The 22,255-nt window shown below is 42.6% G+C and overlaps 1 protein-coding gene across 1 annotated transcript in view; it reads right to left on the bottom strand.

Annotated features, from left to right (window-relative positions):
• me1 (malic enzyme 1, NADP(+)-dependent, cytosolic) overlaps nucleotides 1–20,442 on the bottom strand; it is a 117,880-nt gene extending 97,438 nt beyond the window's left edge. The window contains exon 1 of the mRNA XM_079503059.1: nucleotides 20,041–20,442. Coding sequence (XP_079359185.1) covers nucleotides 20,041–20,169 — 129 coding nt within the window. The 5' untranslated portion in view covers nucleotides 20,170–20,442. The remainder of the gene's footprint in view (nucleotides 1–20,040) is intronic.
• Nucleotides 20,443–22,255: the final 1,813 nt, after the last annotated feature.

Below are 22,255 nucleotides of genomic sequence, written 5' to 3'. Positions count from 1 at the left end.
TAAAATTACAAACAACCGATACCATAATAAAATTCAGTTGACACCAGATGAAAATTGTATACTGAGGAAAAAGTGCTGAGAAGACATTTTGAGATTGTTTTTAACTGTTGTAAAGATAGAAACTATATTTCATCACTTCGGTGTGATAAGAGATAAAGTCCATGCTCATCTGCTTCTAGTTAGAGAAAATTAGCAAAATGTGTGGCAAATCTGCAAAACAAATGCTTACCACTAGCTTTCTTCACAAATGTGTTCATAAAGGTGTCTACAATCACATATACATTTGTTCCAACCCAACTCCCTTGGGAAACCTTGTGACAGCTGCTGAAAGTTGAGGTACCATAAACATCCAATATAAGGCAAAATTCCCAAAATGACATTATGCTTTAAGTAGCATGTGACATGACAAACTAGGGGGTTTTCATGATGCTGAATCCATTCCAAGCATTAGTTTTGCACGAAAACACTCCTTGGGCTAAATTCGGCCATAGCCACTTGCCCAAATGTGCTGACCTCATCACATTTGTGATGACGGCTATGGCCATATTTAGGCGAAGGAGTGATTTTTGTGCAAAACTAATGCTTGCAATGGATTCAGAATCATGAAAACCCCCTAGTTTGACATGCCACATGCTACTTAAAGTATAATGAAATTAGGACATTTTTGCCTTATATTGGATGTTAATGGTACCCCAACTTTCAGCAGCTGTCAAAGTTTCCCAAGGGAGTTAGTTGGGTTGGAACAAATTTGTATGCGATAGTACACCTTTATGAATACATTTGTGAAGAAAGCTAGTGGTAAGCATTTTCTTTGCAGATTTGCCACACATTTAGCTAATTTTCCCTTATTATTCCATCTGGCAGCAACTGACTCACTGTCTTCATGTGAATGACTGTGCTCTGGTTGCATTGCAGTCCTGGTCTGTCTGATATCTGGAGATGTTTATGATGGGGACATGCTTGAGAAGGCACATCATCCGTGTGGCTTTTGGATCCAGAAGAGCTCAATCAGGGGTTTCTCTGCATGCAGGGCCAGGAAATCACGTCTGATTGTTCAGGGAACAGGCAGACAAGACACACGGCCAGCACATGTTCACCATGAGACCAACATACAGTATGTCTGACACAATGTGTACGCCCCTCAGTATCCTACGCTTGTTAATTTCTGAGAATGCAAGCAATGTGTCAAAACAGTCCTTTTGGTTAATTATGTGCCTTAGGTGACTGACTGGCACTAGAAAGACGCGTATTTTAATACGCCATCGGGCCACCATAAACCGCAGAAAGAGCTTCAGGCCTTGGCACACGTTCAACAGTCTAGTGTTTGCAACCCTCTTGGTGGGATACATGCAAAAATAAACCACTACCATCAATACAGAAATGACAATGATTACTAGGAGTGGATAAGAATGGATTTAGGCTTTACTTTTCTTTTTGTTATATGGATTCAAGCCCTGCCAGGAAAACAAACTTTACCAAACGTGGAAGAAATCCTGCTTAATTACTGGTTTGTCGTTGTCCCATTTTTGTTTTGCCATTTCTTGTGTAATATACAGGAATCTGTGTATTATGTGCATGTGTACAGTATGTCATACTGTATGTGTATATAATATACAGAAAGCCGTATATTATACAGGAATCATATCACTAATATGCAGGAAACTGTAAATTAAATATTTCAGTCAGAGCAAAAGTAAATGTACAAAACTACAGTAGATATTACAACATACAAGAGGACAGTGTGGTGAAATGGGCCCATTTCCCAAGTCTAAAGTAACTAATCTCCTGCAGGCCAGAAGAATCAGAAAGACTGATTGGTGCTGCTATCTCTCCCTCCTCTCTGTTAATGTCAAAATAGATCCACGAGGGTCCTCGCAACTTCGCAAGAGTTATGCTAACACTGGATTTTACTTAGTTTGTACATTTGTAACTCCAAGACCAAGAGTGTATGAATGTGGTCATGACATGTATCCTCATACTCCGGGGGTTATGCAATGACACACAAAACACTTTTAAGGCAAAGTTCCATAGAAACCCACCAATTACCATCCATCTCGATGACTTGCCTGCCTGCCCCCGCAACTCATAACTCTACACATGCATGTCAAAGAATCATGCTACTGACCTCCCTGCCCTCGCAAACGTTTGAGTGATTTTGTGTTGAGAACGCAGCGACGTGCGTGTACAATTACCAGCTTCCCCCTCCCCTGCCGCCCACCGTCTGCTCTTTCCCTCCAACTAAATAGGACTCCCGTGTCACATCGCCGCCTTTTCAATTCATCATCCTAAAGAGAGTGCCTGACCTAACGAGCCACAGTAACAGGCCCTGTGAAGTGGTTGGAGCGTTTCATTAATGCCACCTTGAGAGGCTGTTAAAGTGTTTCTCCTTGAATAGCGGGATAGCCATTTAACACACCCTGTGTGTTAAATGGTTCCGATTCCACACACAAGTCTGAGTGAGGGATTTATTTACGGCTTTTGACTGCAGGTGTACAGTTGTGCAATGGAAGAAAAGCCTGCACAGCTCAATGTGTGCATGCATACATGCACTGCGCTTGGATGCATGAATGCATGCGTTAGTGTGTGAGGGGTGTGCAACCTGTGTGCGACTGTGAGTGCAAACAGTGTGTGTGTGTGTGTGTGTGTGTGTGTGTGTGTGTATGTGTGTGTGTGTTCACTCTGTCCAGCCAGGGAAAACCTTGAAGCACTCCAGAACTACCTAGCAGTTTGCCTACAGGGGAAGTCCCGGGCTCTAGTGGAAATTCCATTACAACCGTCCATAATGGCTCTCCTGTAGCAACTTCATTGTAACGCCAATGTTTACGCAAGTGCCATTCATGAAAGTTATTACAAAAAAGAGAAATAGGCTTGACATTTTCATTTTAGTCCTCATTATGGATGTATGGATTGACATTTAGATAACAGGCTTCACATGATATATTGTTACATACTAGAGCGGTGCCCGTTGGGCACTGACCTACTTGGAACGGTGCAAGTTGGAAATGCATGCGCATGCATTTCCAACTGTGGAACTGTGATGTCAGAACAGGCCAGCTTCATACAGTACATGGAGATATAGGGGTGATCAGGTGTGATCAATCAAGGCCAGGCACTGCACTCCCTGCGGTGGTGTGGAACGCGTGTGTCGAATTTGAAGTCGGTGGGGCGAACTGTTCTCGGGTTTCTGGACATTGTTATGGCATTTAAATCTGCAATCCGGAACTTATTTGTTTATGTATGTTTATACAATATAACAAGTACATGTGCTGTGGTTGGAGGTGGTCTCCCTACTTACTCTTCTATTGAGAAATGTAGATCCCGGTGTTGGGTAGGACACCTACTGGTTGACAAGTAGTACTGCCTGAAGCTATACTAAATGTAATATATCTCCACATTCCAAGGGGGAAATCCCTCTTGGAAGAATAATACGTTTGCAACTTTAAGACAGAATAACATTGTTTTGATTCATGATATATATCCCTATTATTCACCTTTTACTCTCACAATTAACACAAATGATATAAGCTACATTTTCAATCGATGTTCATCAGCCTCTGTTCAAAATTCAAATCTACTGTATAATCACTTCCGCCCTGCAGCATATATCAGAGATGATGAAAGACAGGTCATCATGGCCTCTTCTTCATATCCTCCTATCCTCACCTCCTCCTCCTCCTCCTCCCCGTCCCCCTCCTAGGAGACCAACAGCTCTCACTGACAGACAGGACTGCACACGGAGCCCAGTCAGACCTGACACAGCTGCGAATAGCATACTGCGTGTATTGTTTATACAAGATAGCTTATTCAACATTCAATCATGTAAAGCAATATATCTGAGACTGATTGCAGAGAATTAAATCAAAACAATAACGGCCTTCGTGAAGACTTTACAACTATGTAGAAATACCACGCCGTGTAAATGGAAACCGTCCAATATATTATATTAGACACTCCACTTTCTTATTTACAGTACACAGTAAAATCCTGTGTAAATGGACTGTAACTCAGAGTGTACACACATAAGGATATGCAGCTTTCCCCTGTGCTTCTGTTCCCATGTCATGAGGGAAGCTCAACATAATAATTCGTTGACTAATAAACATGTTATATTACCTTAAAGAATATATGAATCGCATAAATGCAAACAGACACATGCAAACATTCTATTTCATACCTGTAGGCTTTCATCACAATGTAGGCTAATGCACAAAACGGACCATGACACGTAACAAAAAGCCTACAGTACTCATTCACTAAAGTAGGCTAAGTCTTCTCAAGTTTCTCAAATAAATCATTCATCTATTTAGGTGTCAGCATAATCGCCGTTCCTCCCTAAAGCGTTCCTCCAGGAACAGTAAAATATATAGCCCATGTCTAATATTTACATTATTTTACCACCATTTATCATCCTTCAGGGAATGTCGAGAGAACGGATATGATACAGTATGAAATGGGCTATTCGGACTTACTGTTAATCATTTGTAAAGGTGCCATAATGGAGACTATAGAATGCTTCACTGTCTATAGACTAATGCATATTTATCTGTGAATTTCCGTACTGACGTTACACTTTTTTGTCAACACTGTTGACAGACCCTCAGGCCCTCTCTGAAGGCTCGATAGATATTTTTCCAATAGAGAATAGTTTACTTTTGCACATACTGTACTGCAGACAAAGTTCAACAAAGTTCAGCTAAAGGTTCTGTTGAACTACTGTAGCCTGTATTCTTCTTCTGCACACGATATGAGCTTGTCTAAAAATGACCTTTTTATGGCATAATTCCCAAATTTCCTACTGCAGGACCACCGACCAGTCTATTAATACGGCGAGACTCTTAGTTTGAAAGCCGTTTCACTTGGAAGCCGAGAGTCAGGAAGTCAATTATCACTATGTAACGGGTGCTTCGATTGTTATTTAATTCACCCAAAACATACATTTCGTACCCGAGGATCATAATATCGTTTAGAGGGCGACTGTGGGCGACTGTGGCTCAAGAGGTAGAGCAGGTCGTCCAATGATCCATGGGTCGGCGGTTCGAATCCCGGCTCCTCCTGGCTACATGTCGAAGTGTCCTTGGGCAAGACACTGAACCCCAAATTGCTCCCGATGTGCTGGTTGGTACCTTGCATGGCTTCCGCCGCAATCGGTGTATGAATGTGTGTGTGAAAGGGTGAATGTAATGCACAATCTATGTAAAGTGCCTTGGATAAAGGCGCTATATAAATGCACCATTTACCATTTAGAGAAATGAGCCGCAGATCTAGCTTGTTTTGAGCCAAAATGAAGAATGCGAGATATGATTCTAAAAACTGCATCCCCATAGACAGCATAAGACAGCAGAATTTTAATTTCTTTTTTTCCCTTCTTTTTTTAAGTTATGAGCGCGTACAGGACACAGTTGTGAACCGTAATCAATTGATATTCAAAAAGGCGCCAAAAGGTGAACTTGGCACAGAGGGTGTTTGGACCGGAAGGCCTCGTTAAAAGGTGATTACCGCGCCGAATGAATTAAAGGTGTCTTATTAGAGTCAACCTGTGGAGTAGTTCAAATCAAACTAACGATTTAATTGGTTATACTTTTAATTTTGTATTGATGATTGACAGGAAACAGGGAGAGAGAGAGAGATGGAGAGTGGCATGTAGCCAAGGGCGCCGGGATCGACACTCAAACCCACAGTGTGCTGTCAGGCTTGAGGCTACATTGTAGCCTATAGGTGCTCGGACCTCTAGGTCAGCATTCCGGGCCAAAACTATAGATTTGAATCAAACAATTGATATAGAAAAATTGCAAAAATAGCTGATCTAACAAGCTCACATCGCATGAGGTATATGACACGGTCACGGTGTGAACTATTTTCCCTTTTTTTTTTGCACGAAACCGTTGTACAACAAAAGAAAACAATGGCTTGTTGCAGCTCTACTGTGGGGAGCAACTATTTGCCTGTTGAGCATGAATCCCGTGGACACTCTGCAGAGAAGGCAGAACATGACCCCCCCCCATCTGTTTCCTGCTAACACGACACTGCAAAGGTTCAGGAGGATTGCCCTCAAAACAAAGCCCTTCAAATCCAACCCTTCCTCTCAGGAGGAAGAGAAACAGCACACATCAGCTCGGCCTCCCATCCGTCTCTCCTCGGGATCTTACAACCTGACTAGGCTTTTCCCAATGAATGCCTCCAAACAAATGTGCCGTGCAGAGGGCCTCGATGTGCACTCTCATACCACAACAACTTTGGTCATTATGGACGAGAGTCGCATACTGTAGCTGTAAACTCAGAGGGACAGGTTCATTAATCAGGCTGATAGGTGCTGTTTTCTTTATCAGTATGTAAACATACTGATACTGTAGAGTATGATCATTTCAAGAGATCACGGTCACACGACCTGGATGCATTTCTACTTTGTCAAGCAATAATTATTGGAGTAGTGATACAGACCAGTGTGCTGGAAGGATATTATCCAGTTTGGGAAAATTTCAGACAGAAAAGACTGGAATGCAAGGGTAATAGGCAGTGCATTTATCACTTTTCATCAGCAAGGAAACACCGTCATACTGTACTTTGTGTTATTGTCTGAATATGACTTGTATCTGAAACTTTTGTTAAAACTTAAGTTACTTACTGTAGATTTTGATTATTACAAATTCAAAACCTACATTACCCACACTTCACAACTATATACAACCTCACAATGCAATGCATTGTGAGATTGTAGATATGCCACATATGCCATGTGTATAAATCTTATACATTTGAAAACTTGTGAAATGGGATATTTTGCATAATCAGTACTTTCTACAGCATGGTACAGTAACTGACGTGTTGGTTTAACTCTGCAGAGCAGAGCAGGAGCTCAGAAGGAGTGGTCGGCAGTGACCTGAGCAATATAAACAAGCATGCATTGATGTAGATACGTCGTTTTCCAGATGGCATACAACACAGCTGCATCACTGGTGCAAGTTCACCATTAGAGACAAAACAACAAGCCAGGTCTGTTATTTACTTCTCATTCCAGTGAGTCATCTCATCCGTCCCAAACTCCCCCGCCTCCACCACCACCACCACCCATATTAGCTGCAGCCCTGTTGAACTGTAACCGTACTCTCTCTGACCCAAAAAAAAGGAGCATCTTGAATTCCTCTTCCTGAGCAAATATTCTCACATAGAGCACTTTAAATCAAAAGGTGTCAACTTGTGAATGTATAGACACGCTTGTTGGCTAAACAACCTTGAAAACCGAGCCGCTGTTGATTTAAAGGGGAGGGGTGGAGGCTGGGCGGATGGAGGCAGTGGAGATGTAGGCTTTTTCAAGCACAGTCAGACCCCTTGAGACAGCCTTTTCATGCTCTATGTTCCAGGTCCCTCAGGAGCCAGAGCATTGCCGGGCAAACGTCCAAGCATCTAAACAAATCAGCAGCTCTGTGAAGCTTTGGGTTCCGTTCACATACTTTAGGGCAGGCCGGTGGCTCTTCGGCACTCTTTAGCAGCAGAGTTCCTTGTCTGTTTGATGCCACAGCAGTGTTCACACACACTGCCATATAATTAAATTCTGTCTCCCACACCTTGCTGTCCTAATACAGGTGGTAGTCACTCACACACTTTCAATGAAATACAATGCAATAATAATGCATTTCAAACTAATTATAACACTGTATAATTATAAACACTCATATTCATATATAATATTCATATTCATATTTATATCATAAAACTATCATAATACATCATACTCAAGTATCATAATACTATCACTCATTCACTTTGTATTGGTTATAGTTTATGCTTTTTCAGCAGTTATAGAAACCTTTTTTATGTTAAGTCATATCCATCAAATTGAATTGAAATAGACTACATAGGCTGGAGGGCCAGTTCTGTGTCCTGTCAAACAATTAAATTAACTGAACAGATCTTTCACAAAGCCAACTATGATAACGCACAGGCAGTCAGACTCAGAGCACAGTGGCATACCTACAGACACGACATATGAATCGACCAACCACAGACTTCCTTAGACCAACCATAGACCAACCAAGAACCAAATACTAGACATCTGTTACAGCCCAGCCAATCAGAGGTTTCCCTGGGATTTTCTCTGATAAAACATGGACATGCTGACTTGTAATTCAAACGCTTCAAGAGGCTCTGATGAGAGTAGTGACCAAATTCATAATTCATCCACTATGTCTGCTTCTGGAATATAGAAAAAGAGAAGAAACTAGAAAAAGTGCCCTTCTGGGCACAGGTCTCCACCAGGAGGATAGGAGTGTGTGTGATGTTTGGCAAAATGTTTAGGAGTAATATAAACATGTATTTTTGTTTCTTGCAACAATTTTCTTCATTTTGTTGAGGAAATGCAGAGCCAGATCACTCATAGCATCTCTGAGGATAGAATTCTGGATGAACAGGACAAATTTTGTACAAAACGGGCTACTCCTGAAAACTTTGGAAGGCAATGTTAGCCAATCAGTGTAGAATCTGAGAAATCCAACAGACTCGTCTTGATCACATGACTACAGAGATCATGTGTACCGTACCGATTTGCGTGAGATTTGGATGAAATCTGTGCGACTAACATAAACAATGTGTTTTGCAGAAATCGGCCTCATGGTGGCGCTATAACCGGCAGATGTGGAGGGATGCAGGGAAAATGTTTTTCCATGGCCTCTAGGGAGTGCGTATACATAAGTTGTCGATGCAGTTATAGGTAAAAACAGGAATTGGCCTGTTATAGCGCCACCGTGAGGCTGATTTGGGAAAGAAATAGTGGCATGTCGTCCTCGGCCTAGTGGAAATGTGCGTGTATAATTTGATGGAAATTGGACACTGTGTTTGTGATTTGTGGCATTTTGTTCGAAACGGACCAATCATGTGAGCTTTGGAAGCCAATCTTAACCAATCAGGATGGAAGATGGGAAATTGTGCAGATCTGTGTTGATCACATGACTATGGAGATAGTGTATACCGAATTGTGTGATGTATGGATAAAATGTGTACGAGTTATCTACAGAAATGTGTTTTGCCTAAATCGGCCTCATGGTGGCGCTATAACAGGCCGTTGAGGAATATTTGGGGCAGAGGTTTGTCGTTGGCATCCAGGGAGTGTGTGTGCACAGTTTGGCATAAATCGGGCCAACGGTGCCGGAGATGAGCTGATAACGGACGGACGGAAGGACACACACACACACGGACGGAGTGCAAAACATACTCTCTCCCCATGCCTTCGGCCTGGTGGAGACAAAAAACTAGAAAAGGTGCCCTTCTGGGCACAGGTCTCCACCAGGAGGATAGGAGTGTGTGTGTGATGTTTGGCAAAATGTTTAGGAGCAATATAAACGTGTGTGTGTGTGTGTGTGTGTGTGTGTGTGTGTGTGTGTGTGTGTGTGTGTGTGTGTTTGTGTGTGTGTGTGACGCGGCTTGGCCTGTTGTAGCGCCACCATGAGGCTGATTTGAAAACTGTCAAGTGGCATTTCTTCCAAAGCCTAGTGGGAATATGCATGCACAGTTTCACCACAATCGGACGCTGCGCTGAGTAGCTGTGGCGATTTGTAGAAAGCGGGCTACTCCTGAAAAGTTTAGAAGCCAATCGTAGCCAATGAGGGTGGATTATGAGAAATCAAACAAACCAGTATTGATCACATACTGAGCATGTGTACCGATTTGCGTGAAATTTGGATAAAATCTGAAGGAGTAATATTAGAAAGTGTTTTACATATGTCGGCCTCCTGGTGGCACTATAAAGAGCAGATGTGAAAAATTCCAGGCAAAGGTTTTTCCTTGGCCTCTAGGGAGTTGGCATACAAAGTTATCCACATATCCGTGCAGTTAGAGGTAAAAACACTTTTCGGCTAGTTATAGCGCCACCATGAGGCCGAGTTGAAAATGTTCATGTGGCATTTCTTCCTCTGCCTAGTGGGAATGTGCGTGCACAATTTCACGGAAATCACACAATGTGTTCATGATTTGCAGCATTTTGTTTGAAACTGAGCACTCCTGCAAACTTTGGAAGCCAATCTTAGCCAATCAGGATGGAGTCCGAGAAATCTGAAAGACGTTCGTTGAATGGCTCTAGAGAGACTGTGTACCAATTTGCGTGATGTTTGGACAAAATCTGTAGGTGTACTGTCCAAAAACTTGTTTTGCACAAAGCGGCCTCCTGGTGGTGCTATAACAGGCCGTTCTGGAAATTTTGGGGCAGAGGTTCATCGTTGGCATCCAGGGAGTGTGTGCAAAATTTGGCATCGACCGGGTTAACGGTGCCGGAGATTAGCTGTTCACAGGCGGAAGGACGGACGGACACACACGGACGGACGGACGGAGTGCAAAAAACATACTCTCTCCCCAGGCCTTCGGCCTGGTGGAGACAAAAATAAGAAAATAAATAAAAAAACAACCTCCCTGCCCAAATGAGATATTTACCTAGATCCCGCTAGTTTAAAAGCCTATACTATGGGAATTCACTGTAAATACTAAGGGAAATCTCAAATTAATCTCTTTGCCATCTCACAGCTGAAGCTAATCCAATTTGAGACTGTCTCAGAATAACTGTCTAATGCTGTACTCAGTGCCCAGAGGGCATAAAAAATAAACAAGACAAGGAGTCTAACAGCCCTGTAATCATACCCTGGTTCAATTTGTTTTGAACCAAAGGGGTGGATGGATGGACGGAGAGGGACAGGCAGACAGACAGCTTTAGCGCCCCACCATTACTAAAATCAAAAGGAAACCAAGGCCATCGTCATCACGTCCAGTCAGAACTGGGGCATATTTCTTATGTCATGAGATCAAGGGGGGCCTTGCCTTTGTGTAGTCTCCAACATTCTCATGGGGCAAGAAAGTGCAGATTTGTGTGGTGAATTGGTGACATTTATTTATTATAGAAGAAGAAAATAATAACCTACCCACTGACCTCTTTAACTTCTTCAGTTTGAGATCGACCACAGAGGCATCAACGGCTAGTCAGTGGCTAGTCGTGGTTACTATGACTTGAACATGTAAAAGAAGCCACTGAAAAGAGGACCAGTTAAATGTGTATCTGTGTTGGCTTTTATGATGACAGTAATCTCTGCTGTCCAGGAGGCCACCTAGAAAGCAGCCAGGTCTCTGAATGAATCTTTCAAAAGAGAGAAAAGGGGGCAAAGAAAGGAGGATTTCTTGGCAGAGCAAACACCTTCTCCGTTACAAAATAGGGGGAAAGTCATTAATACACACCAATAAAGCCGTCGCTTACGCTCAGGCGTATAAAATAACAAAGAATCCCTCGTTCCCCATGGTTTGGTCTGCACATGCATTATTTTACATTACGTGGTGATGTGATGCTAAGATGCTGTCTGACACTAGACGTTGATTTGTTCTTCTACCACAGTTCCCTGGAAAGAGAAGTGTGTCTATTTGACTGGACTGCGTTATGGTGGTCATTGAAGCGAAGTTATGAATGACTATGAACTGTGGCGAACATGATTAACACTTTTTCTGTCCGCTAGGTGGTAGCATAAGCACAGCTAACCTGTGCCAGGCATAGCCTTGCATTGTAACGAGCCTCTGTTTAATTTCCGGGGCTGTTGTTGTGAGGAGTGATCGTTAGCATTAGCGCACACAGTCTACCTCTCGTCAGAAACAGCTGTATGTCCGGAGTGATGCGAGACAAAGTCACAAATGAAATCCGATCATCGGATGCGCCACGGATGGACACGGACCATGGACAGCGCTCGAAGCCTTAGAGATACAGGGCTTTGAAAATCCTGTTTTTAATGGAGATAAATGGAGCCTGGATGTAAAAATCCCATAGCTGGTGGGGACGGAGGCATTGCATAGCAACAACAGCAATGCTAAAAGGTAAATTGACGGTCACCGCTTTCATATATGGAGTATACGGGGGGTATGAACATGTACGTAGTTGGCACCTGCCGTACCCTAGCCTAGGGGGTCCGAATATGTTCGTAGATGGCAGAAAAATAATTAAGGAACTGACCGAGTGAACCTGATTATCAGGAGGCGTCTACTCTGTACATGTACACCTGTTACAGTAATGGATGTCAATATATGAAAAGATATCGCAAGCTGGGCTGGGGGGCATAGCCGAGTGGGTAGAGGCTGTCTTAGAAGCGATAGGTCATCCAATCTGTGTCGATGACACTGTTGAAGGATCTCTGAGAAAGACACGTAACCCCAACAACAAAACCTTTTAGCCAGACCTATTGGCCTGGTGCATGTTGCTTACTGACTGACTGACTGACTGACTGACTGACTCTCCATTTGAAACATTCATGCTTGACAGCTTTATTCCCTACACATGTACTATCATGCACCACAGATTAACTGACTGAATGAAGTTACGGCATTGGTCAGCTCAGCATATAGGCCGAACAACAAACCGACCAATCGTACTAGAGCAACTGCCGTAGTCTATTCTCAGTTGGCCTAACAATGAACAAATGCAGAATCTGGAAGATAAATATTTCTCTATTTAACCTATTCAATCCACCAAAAACTCAAATAGGCCATGAGGTTGCTCATTCTACAACAGCTATTTTAGAGGTTTGTTAACAATATTCAGGAGTTTCCATAGAGGAAACAGCTGCTAAGTTGCTACGCTGTCACATTCAGAAATCTGATTGGCCACCACCCACCCTACACTGGCCGAGTGTCACACCTTCCTGAATCTGTCATTTCAAATTAAAAGCTCTGACTCCAGCGTGCACTTTGGCATGTATGCAGGCCCTATTTATCTAGGCTTGCATAACTCTACCATGCAGAATACTGCAGAAGACTGAAATGAAAATGAAAAATTGCCATTGTCTTTGTGAAAACAAATCACACCATTCATGTTATCCCAGTTGTTGAATCACCATGGGGACATTTCTGCCAAAGGATTCAGACAGCCCCCCCCCCCCCCCCCCCCCCCCCCTTCAAATATAACACACAAAAGCTACATTGACGAATGAAAGAAGTGACGAGAAAGACAGAATGGAGGAGGGGCTGAGCAAGGTGAGGTGTTTGAGACATGCTTGATAGGAAGGCGATGAGGTCGGTCTCTCTCTCTCTAGCTCTCTCTCAGCCTGCCTCAGTCTAATGGCTTCCCCATTGTCCTGACTTGAATAAAGCCTGTCTTCCAAAAAGCACACAAAAACCTGAGGACTTTGGCCAGTTTAGACAGGTCTGGCCCTGAATAAACACTGTGTGTGTGTGTGTGTGTGTGTGTGTGTGTGTGTGTGTGTGTGTGTGTGTGTGTGTGTGTGTGTGTGTGTGTGTGTGTGTGTGTGTCTTGGCAGGTGTTACTGGAGGTGAGTTATTGGAGAGCAGCGAGGGCACACTTTCTCCGTCTAGATGCTCTGGTCGGTCAGTGGAATGTCTGGCCACCAGTGATGCATGCAGACGTGTCGCCACACCTGGAGGCCCCCGGCCACACCTGGGCCATCTCTCTCTCTCTCTCTCACACACACACACACACACACAGCTAGAGAGCCACGGCCCACCTAGTGAGAAGGATTGACAAGTACACCTGACCCACAGAGAGTCTGAACAGAACAAGGCTTGTCACCGCTCCATTAAACAGAGGCCTGTAATCTTGCTGTGGACAATCATCTAGCTGAACTTCATTTAACCACTGTCATTCACCTCTGAACAAACTACAACACACCTGTCTTTGTTAAGAGCCAGACCACTATACCGGTTTGACCGAATACATCGCTCATTATTTGACTTTTGTATCTGTATTCTGCACTATTATGCAGCTGGTGTGTCATGATTTTCAAAACATTTTCCAAAGCTTTCCCAAAACATTTTGCGATGCGTAGATCAGCTATTTTCTATTTTTGAAAAACTTTAATCAAATCTATATTTTTGAAACTGAACAGAATTGATTCAGCACTTTTTGAAAATATAATGGTCCAAATATCGGTAATCACCGCTATAGTCCAATGATATAAATATATTGTGAGTCTAGGACTCTCAAAAGTCAGACTGGTATCGGACCGAAAACTCTGGCATTGATCGGGCTCTAGTCTTTGTTCCATGAGCCCTCTGCCACCCATAAAGTCTGTGTGGTGAAACTGCTGTAGTGTGATAGAATTTGTCATGGCCATTATTTCATTGTTAACCATTACATGCAGGTAATTAATCACCATTTAACCATAGCCTGGAAGCCAGAGCTTGTAACATCCATACACAAACAAAGCATTGCCAAAAAACCTGGCAAACACACAGAACTGGCAGAAGGAAACCTTTGCAGACCTGGGCAGAGAAGGAACTTTATCCTCGTGTCTAGCTGACACTGTGACTCAGTGGAAATAAAAGTTTCATCACTCTTTAACATAAAGAGATCAGCGCATTCCACAAGGGCAGAACTCAGGGCAAGATCCTCAGACTACTTTAGTCCATGGGTTCTCAACGTTTTTGGCCGGGGACCCCCGGAAATGCTTTGGCAATGTCTCGGGACCCCCGCCCCGCCCCCTCCCGACCCCCAATATAAATTGACTGCTACAATAACCTTAAACCATTTTGGGCGGGAACCCCTTTTGGTGTTTTAAGCATTGTTATAATTTAGCTATTGAAAAATAGCAGATCTACAAGCTCATAGCGCGCCACCGAGTGGCGCGCTACGAGCTTGTAGGTCTGCTATTTTTGAAAAATCGTAAAAATATTAATAATATATAAAAAATGTTTCTTTTTTTTCTGAAAATAATTTGGGGACCCCCTAAAATAATTTGGCGACCCCCCGAGGGGTCACGACCCACGGGTTGAGAACCCCTGCTTTAGTCCACTGGCACCGTTTTCCAATTATGAAGCGTTTCTTCTTGTCCAAAGTACGTGCTACACACAAAGGAGTGATTCTATCCCCTCCATGAAAACAAAACAAACCCAACGAGGATTCAGAGAGCCGCAGAGACGTTCATCCAGAGATCTTTCCATTACTGAATCGGAAGCTACTGTAGATGTTTGTTAACATTTGTTTGTTTATTGCTAAATGTATCTATTTAAGCTTGCGGATAAATGCAAGCTTGGTGGAAAAAAAAAGAAAAGATGTAAAGTACTGGGAGTGAAGCAGCCAAAACCTGATGACTTCCACGTGTTATAGAGGGTTATCATAAGCCCAACTCTATTAAAGGGCTTGGGCAGTTGGCATACCAACACATCCTCGTCAGCCAATCAGATACAGTGTTGTTCAACTCCTGCCAAGAACAAAGATTCTTAATTGAGTTCTTTCATCTTGCAATGTCATATGTGTGGAGCCTGTGGTTGCAAATGGAGCATCCGATTGCAACCCTGTCTGAGCCTGGATTCCAAAGCAGCATTCGGTTTTAATCTCAAATGTTGCATAAAGCTAGCTAAAACACACAATAAACGTTACCATTTAATCTGGGGTTTCAATCTAAAATTGTATAGGGCTTCACTGTTAAAGAGATCATGAATGACAGATTGAACCATTGCACACTTGGAGGCCTAGACATTGAGCCTGACAAACAAATCATTGTGGATCTGCAGACAGTACTGTTCTTCCCCCTAGTCTGTTGGTCTATTGCAAAAAGGATGTTGATGACATCTAAATTGCAGTGCAAACAAGCAACCTGCACCTGCCTGATCACGGAATCCACAGGAGGGCAGAGTGGCTGCGGTTCCCATTCTCCTTAACACTTAAAACTGACTGCAACACACAAACAGCAGCACATAACCCCGGTGAATGGGCATCTGTTGGTCACCTACGTACCAAAGGGCTCAACGTTGTGTTCATGGAGAAACAGCACTGCTGATAGGGCACTAAGAGTTTTAAAGGGAAGGTGGCTGTGGTTGTTTTCCTCCAGGTGGAACCAGCGTCAGAGAGACGTAGTAGTGAGGGCCGGGATTCACACAGACGGCTCATTAATGCGTGATCAAGCAGAGAGACAGAGGCCGTCTTGTGAAGCGTGGCCAGCTCTCTCTTCCTCCCCACAGAGACCCCTTTCTCCACATCAACCCCCCCACTTCATCTCTTTATTACATGGTGCACACACACAGTCCAAACACACCTAGAAATATCCTGTTCCACATCTGTTAAAAAAAAGGAGGGAGTGTTGAGCGAAGATGTAAGATTGCTAGAGTGAGTGTATGTATATGTAATGCACATGCATATATTGCACTTGAATCTGTGCGCGTGCGTATGTGTGTGTGCGGACTGTGCGCATTGAGCTGTACGGAGATTAAAAAATGAAATTGACTCCTGTCAATGTGAGGACAGGCTGCTTTCAGCAGCGTGTCCCTCAGCATCAATTAGCAGGTTGTGCTGTGACCGGCCCCCCTTTTGGGGCCGAAGCGGGCCAGGTGAGGGATGTAAACACACAGGGCACGCTGAACTCAGAAGGAGGGCAACAATGTGCCCCTGGTGGAACCACAGAAGACTGCCTGTGCCTTGGCAGCAGAACATGCTTTCGGAGTCATTTCCTACCTTCTCCTCTAATTTCCTCACCGTGGTTCACGTGCAAGGTTGACAGTGGATAGTTCACCTTGCTGCATAAGAAGCCTTTTTTCCCCCGTCTATTGCTCTAACCTGTTCATTTGAGGGCGGCTTCTGCCTGAGGTCCATTTCAGCCCCGACTGATGAGGGTATAAGGTTGATCCTTCACAACCAATTGCAGAGCCAAGATGACCTCAGTGATGTGGGGTGCCTCACTGCAGTGCTCTATTTGCAAATATTTGTGGTTTGCCACTCTTCTCCTCAAAATCTATACTGTAAAGTGAATAACATTGTGGCCTCTGGATTAACTTTGGCATAACGTGCAAAAATTAAATAAATACAATATTCACAATACAATAATTTGTTATCGAGTTGACATCAAATATAAAGAAAGTGTTACGTATATATATTTTAGGACAAAGTAAAGTTTTAAGTCGTCACTTAATTTCAACCAAATGACTTGAAAAGTTGAAATGTAAACTAATTTCAAGCTTGCTCAGTTTTATTACAGATTTTCTACAGATAAATATAGTGTAGGCCAGGACCCTCAAGTTTTTAAAAGCAGATGCTTGCTGCTAAAGATTTCTTAACATGGTTCCTGTGCATACTTAATTAGTCTCATTAAGCTCCAGTCTCCAAAACAAAGCAATAACACACGTTCTTTGCCTGTGGCTCATTAGGAAGTAACATGAAAAGTAGAGCGAAAAACCTCATCATAAAACATAAAAGAACCGTGGCTCTCATAACATTCACTATTCACACTGCTCACAAACAAGCATGAAAAAATAAGGGAGAGTAGCAAGGAAACAGGGACTGAGAGAGAGAGGGTGAGATGCGTCCGTGAAAAGTGAGTGAAGGGATGTTGATAACATGCCACCAACCATTGCACAATGTCGAATTCAAACATGTACCGAGGGTCCCTGATGCCTGGTTGAAGGTCCAGTTACTAATTGGATTTTACCAGAGTAGACAAAACAATGTGTAATGTCGTAAGTGGTAGACCAGTCATGCTTCAACATGAATTTGGGTCAAGTAATGTAAGAAATGCATTGAATGGGGCCTCTTGTACAGAGGCCCATTCAGGACTCTGAGGTGTAAATTGCGATATAAACAAACAATTTACAGGGCGTGGTTTAAGAGCTAAAAGGCATAGAGCCTCCAGATTGACCCATATCACACACAGTCAGCCTCTCAGTCAGAGGAGGGGAGTCAAAAGGTTACTGTCTCAAAACAGGATTAGAAACAATTACTGTAAATTAGTTCTAAATGACTGCCTGGATTTGAATGCAGCATCTGGGCAAAGCTACGTATCATATCTCTATCTCATATTCTCTTTTCTAAACTACAAAAAAAGAAGAAAAAAACAAGTTCTGCAGGATAAAGGCCTGACCTAAAAAACACACACAATAGCAGCAAACATGAGAAGGTAGAGAACTGTCACACAAATACTAGCGATTACAGATTTGTGTTTTTGTTCTTGAACAAAGCATAATATGAATACACATTTAGGCTTTGTTGCACAGGGGAGATATGACAAATAACCTACATAATTAGACATATTTAGTAACGTTATTCTTTTAAAAAAAAAGAAGAATAGTGGAAATATATGAACCTTTTTCAACATGGAAACGATTATGATGATGTAATAATAATTGCGATTATCACTTTTGCGATTAGACCATTGTGTAATAATTGTGACAGGCCTGTGTGTGTGTGTGTGTGTGTGTGTGTGTGTGTGTGTGTGTGTGTGTGTGTGTGTGTGTGTGTGTGTGTGTGTGTGTGCGTGGGTGCGTGCGTGCACACATCAGCTGGTGTTCTCCCCTGGAGTCAATGACCTGATGAACATAACTCTGTGGACACAGTAGGGTCTTGGACTCCAGCTGAAACTATAGGATGTTTGAACTACAGTACCAACTGGCTTATCAGCCGAGGGGCGGGTTAGCTGATTAGCAGACACTGTGTGTAAAATGGCAGCCTTTATCAAATGAGCACAGCTTATATTTAACCTATTCTAAGAAGAATCAGCCAATGACAACATCCTTGTCCCTATGGATGGATGGATGGATGGATGGAAGGGTGGAGTGATAATTTAGTGTCAAAGTGTCAATATAGATCTCTCCGTGAACAAAAATTTACAGTCCTTCTGAGATTTGCCCTGCGTGGAGAGTATTGCCTCAGAACATAAAAGGTGTGTTGTTGGCGGCTTGCCTCCCTTTGTTAGTAGCCTGCAAACAGCCATTATTTGTAGATAATTATTTATATCTATCTATCAAATCATCTGGCTACAACTGCGAGACTACAGTTACAGTGTAATACAAGTTCACCACCAGGAAGTTATTAGGTCAGATAATTAAGTCAGGAAAGTTGAAATTCAGGATGCAACACATAATTGGCCAAGTTTTGATGTAATCACAATTCAGCCTATCACAAAAGACAGGCACAGGGACATCAACACAAGTTAGCTGACTTAAAACAGACAATGTGCTGGTACAGTACAAGCGGAAATCCAAAGATGTTGTTTTAATGTTGTTAAATACTTATTATTAAATACAGCCGTGTTCTGCCTGAGGTCGTAGATAGTGATATGACAAGCTATACAGTACATGATAAGGCAGATAGATTGCAAATGAATCACCTTCAAATCATCTCTTTCTTTCAATTTCAACATGAAGGATGCATTTGGCCCAGTTGTGACATATATTCCAGAGCCAGAGAAAACCTGAAACTAAGGACTATTATTACAACACGATAACACGATATATTAACCCTGTTACACAGCTGTATTTATTGGCCAGTCAGCACCATGGACAGCAGCCTAGACCTGAACCAGAAAGACAGAAAGACCTGTAGGGCCCCATTCCATTTTACTAAACAAGGCGAATACACTGGAAACTAAAGGCAAATAGACATAATCACTCTCACACGTGCTATGCCAGTGAACAGGTTTGCGTTTGCTCTGCTGAAAGCGAGGGAGAAAATAAATCCAACGTCTAATTAGCTATAGGCTATATGCATGCCACTGAAATAGTATGGCGTTGGAATAGCATAGAAACGACTGAGAAAACCAGCCTTTCCTTTATACACTACATTAGCAAGATACACTGCTTTTCTCTCCAGTGCTGACTCAGGAAAACCGGCATGGGGAAGGAAGGAAACTGCTCAACGATTTTGATTGTTGTGAAAGTGTGTGAATACTGAATAGCACAGCCTTAACTCCTTGGAGTTTGGATACACCGGAAGGAAAAATTAAAGCAGGTTAGCGTGTTAATACCAAGCAGGAAATGCCCATTTTACGCAATGTTTGTTAACTAATACTTTAAGCTTGTTGCGAGCCAGCTGTCAAAATAAGCTGAATCACCGCCGGTTTGGAATGGGGGCGTGCAGCTTATTGCTCCCCTCCTGAAAGCTACACAGTTGCAGAGTACATACTGTACAGTAGAGCACATGGAACAAACTTCAAGAAAGTATAACTCTCTGGCACGTTTGGTCCCTTTAAATCTAAATATAACTCTAAAGCTGAACCCTGCTGACTAACAGTATGATAATAACCCCCGTGTCGCGTTTAGAAAGATGTCAAAACGAATTAACACGCAACACACGCTCGTTTTGTTTACCTTGTTCAGGTGGGGGTTGCGAGTAACGTCATAGCCCCTCTTCTTGGTGTAAACGAAGGTTTTGCTTTCGTCTTCGGACTTGTGCATCTCGGTTTCCACGGACTCCCGTCTGACTGTGCCGTGTGCCATGTTGTTGCGGTCCCCGCTTGTCAATAGAGCGACGGTATGGTACTGTCTGTTACTGTACGTGTTGCGACTGTTTGTGAACTCAACAAGTGGATGCGCCGCTCGCTCGCTTGTTGAGCCTGTTGTTAGAAGTTCAAACAGTGTCCGTGACCGCGGGTGCTGCTGCAGGCAACAGATCGAACGCACTCTGTCTGGACGGGAGACTCAAGAGACAGTGGAGAGAGCGATGGAAAGAGCAAGAGGAGCGTATGATGATGTCTCCTGTCCTCCTGACGTGACCCGCAGGAACCCGGAACACGACACGCGCCTGAGAGTTATAGTGGACGGACGCTCTCGTTATTGTCATGATCATGTCATCTACGAAATTGTTTTTATTGCGTTATAAAGTTCACGTTTTGCTGAAAATGTCTCAATGAGTGACATTGAGACATTGTAGATCACATTACATAACTGTTATGTAATTCATTGTGTAATAATTGTATAAACTTTCCCAGGGGGGTGGATGGGGATATAGTTTACGACTACGAGGCAATACAAATAGATAGGCCACGTTTTATAATAATAATAAAAAAGCAGGAGATTATAAAATGCTGCGTTTTTATGACACACGTGCAATTTCTAAGACTGAACTTTATGGGCTGGAACACCTTTGGCACACTGTGTCAGAGTGGAGGCGGATATTTGTTTAAAACCAGGTCAAATCTAAGCCTTCACACGTTTATAGCCAACAGCAGACTTATGCAATAGTATTGGGCAACTGGGAGTCAGAAATATGAGGGGAGAGTGGGTCAAACTAAAGTCACTCCACTCCTCGTCACTCCAGTCCATATTCTGAGTAATTCCCTCACCCTCACGTATTACTTTAAAATCAGTTTGCCAACAGCAGACTTATGCAATAGTATTGGGCAACTGGGAGTCAGAAATATGAGGGGAGAGTGGGTCAACTAAAGTCACTCCACTCCTCAAGTCACTCCAGTCCATATTCTGAGTAATTCCCTCACCCTCACTTATTACTTTAAAATCAGTTTGCCATGTGTTGTTGGTTATCCACATCAATAAATCATTGCTCCTTATGCTTGTGCAATCAAGCTTATGGTATTTTCTTCCTTGGAGACGCCATAAGGGATTCCTCCTCCATGTGCACAAATGTTTAAGAAGATTATCCTTCGTGTGAGTGCAGAAGCACGTAATGTATAGCCCTAGCTATCACTGATGGCAGCCTTCACACAGAGACAGTCAAGGTTTAGCAACCCTGTTTCTTTAACACAAAGCAGTAAGACTACTGTAGCTACAATTTACAATTTACAATTTACAATTTAGGCATTTAGCAGACGCTCTTAATCCAGAGCGACTTACATTAAGCAATAACAAAAAGCATGGCATACATCACATGTATAAAAAGTAGTTATCATGAATCATGCGTAAACTAAGAACGTAACAGTGGAGTATCTATGTAAACTATACATACTATACTATATAATATATTATACATGTGTACTATAAAGTGTTATGTAGTCATAGCACTTTATAGTACACATGTATAATATATTATATAGTATAGTATGTATAGTTTACATAGATACTCCACTGTTACGTTCTTAGTTTACGCATGATTCATGATAACTACTTTTTATACATGTGATGTATGCCATGCTTTTTGTTATTGCTTAATGTAAGTCGCTCTGGATTAAGAGCGTCTGCTAAATGCCTAAATTGTAAATTGTAAATTGTAAATTGTAGCTACAGTAGTCTTACTGCTTTGTGTTAAAGAAACAGGGTTGCTAAACCTTGACTGTCTCTGTGTGAAGGCTGCCATCAGTGAGTGTGTCATAATAGAGATTAAATGTACTCTCTTTGCACTTCTGTTTGTGACCTGTTGTTGGTTACACTGACCTTGCACTTATATCTCTGGATAAGAGCGTCTGCTAGATGGCCAAATTGTAATTGTAGATGGAGAGAGAGATAGACACTAGACAGAGAGAGGGAGATGGAGGGAGAGAGAGTGAGAAACAGACAGTGAGAGAACGAGAAAGATAGAGAACAAAAGGCACAGCAACAGAATTTTGTTATCCATTATCTGTCACTTACA

This window comes from Electrona antarctica (genome assembly GCF_951216825.1).
Source record: "Electrona antarctica genome assembly, chromosome: 6".
NCBI lineage: Eukaryota > Metazoa > Chordata > Actinopteri > Myctophiformes > Myctophidae > Electrona > Electrona antarctica.
This window is presented reverse-complemented; position numbering and strand designations above follow the sequence as displayed.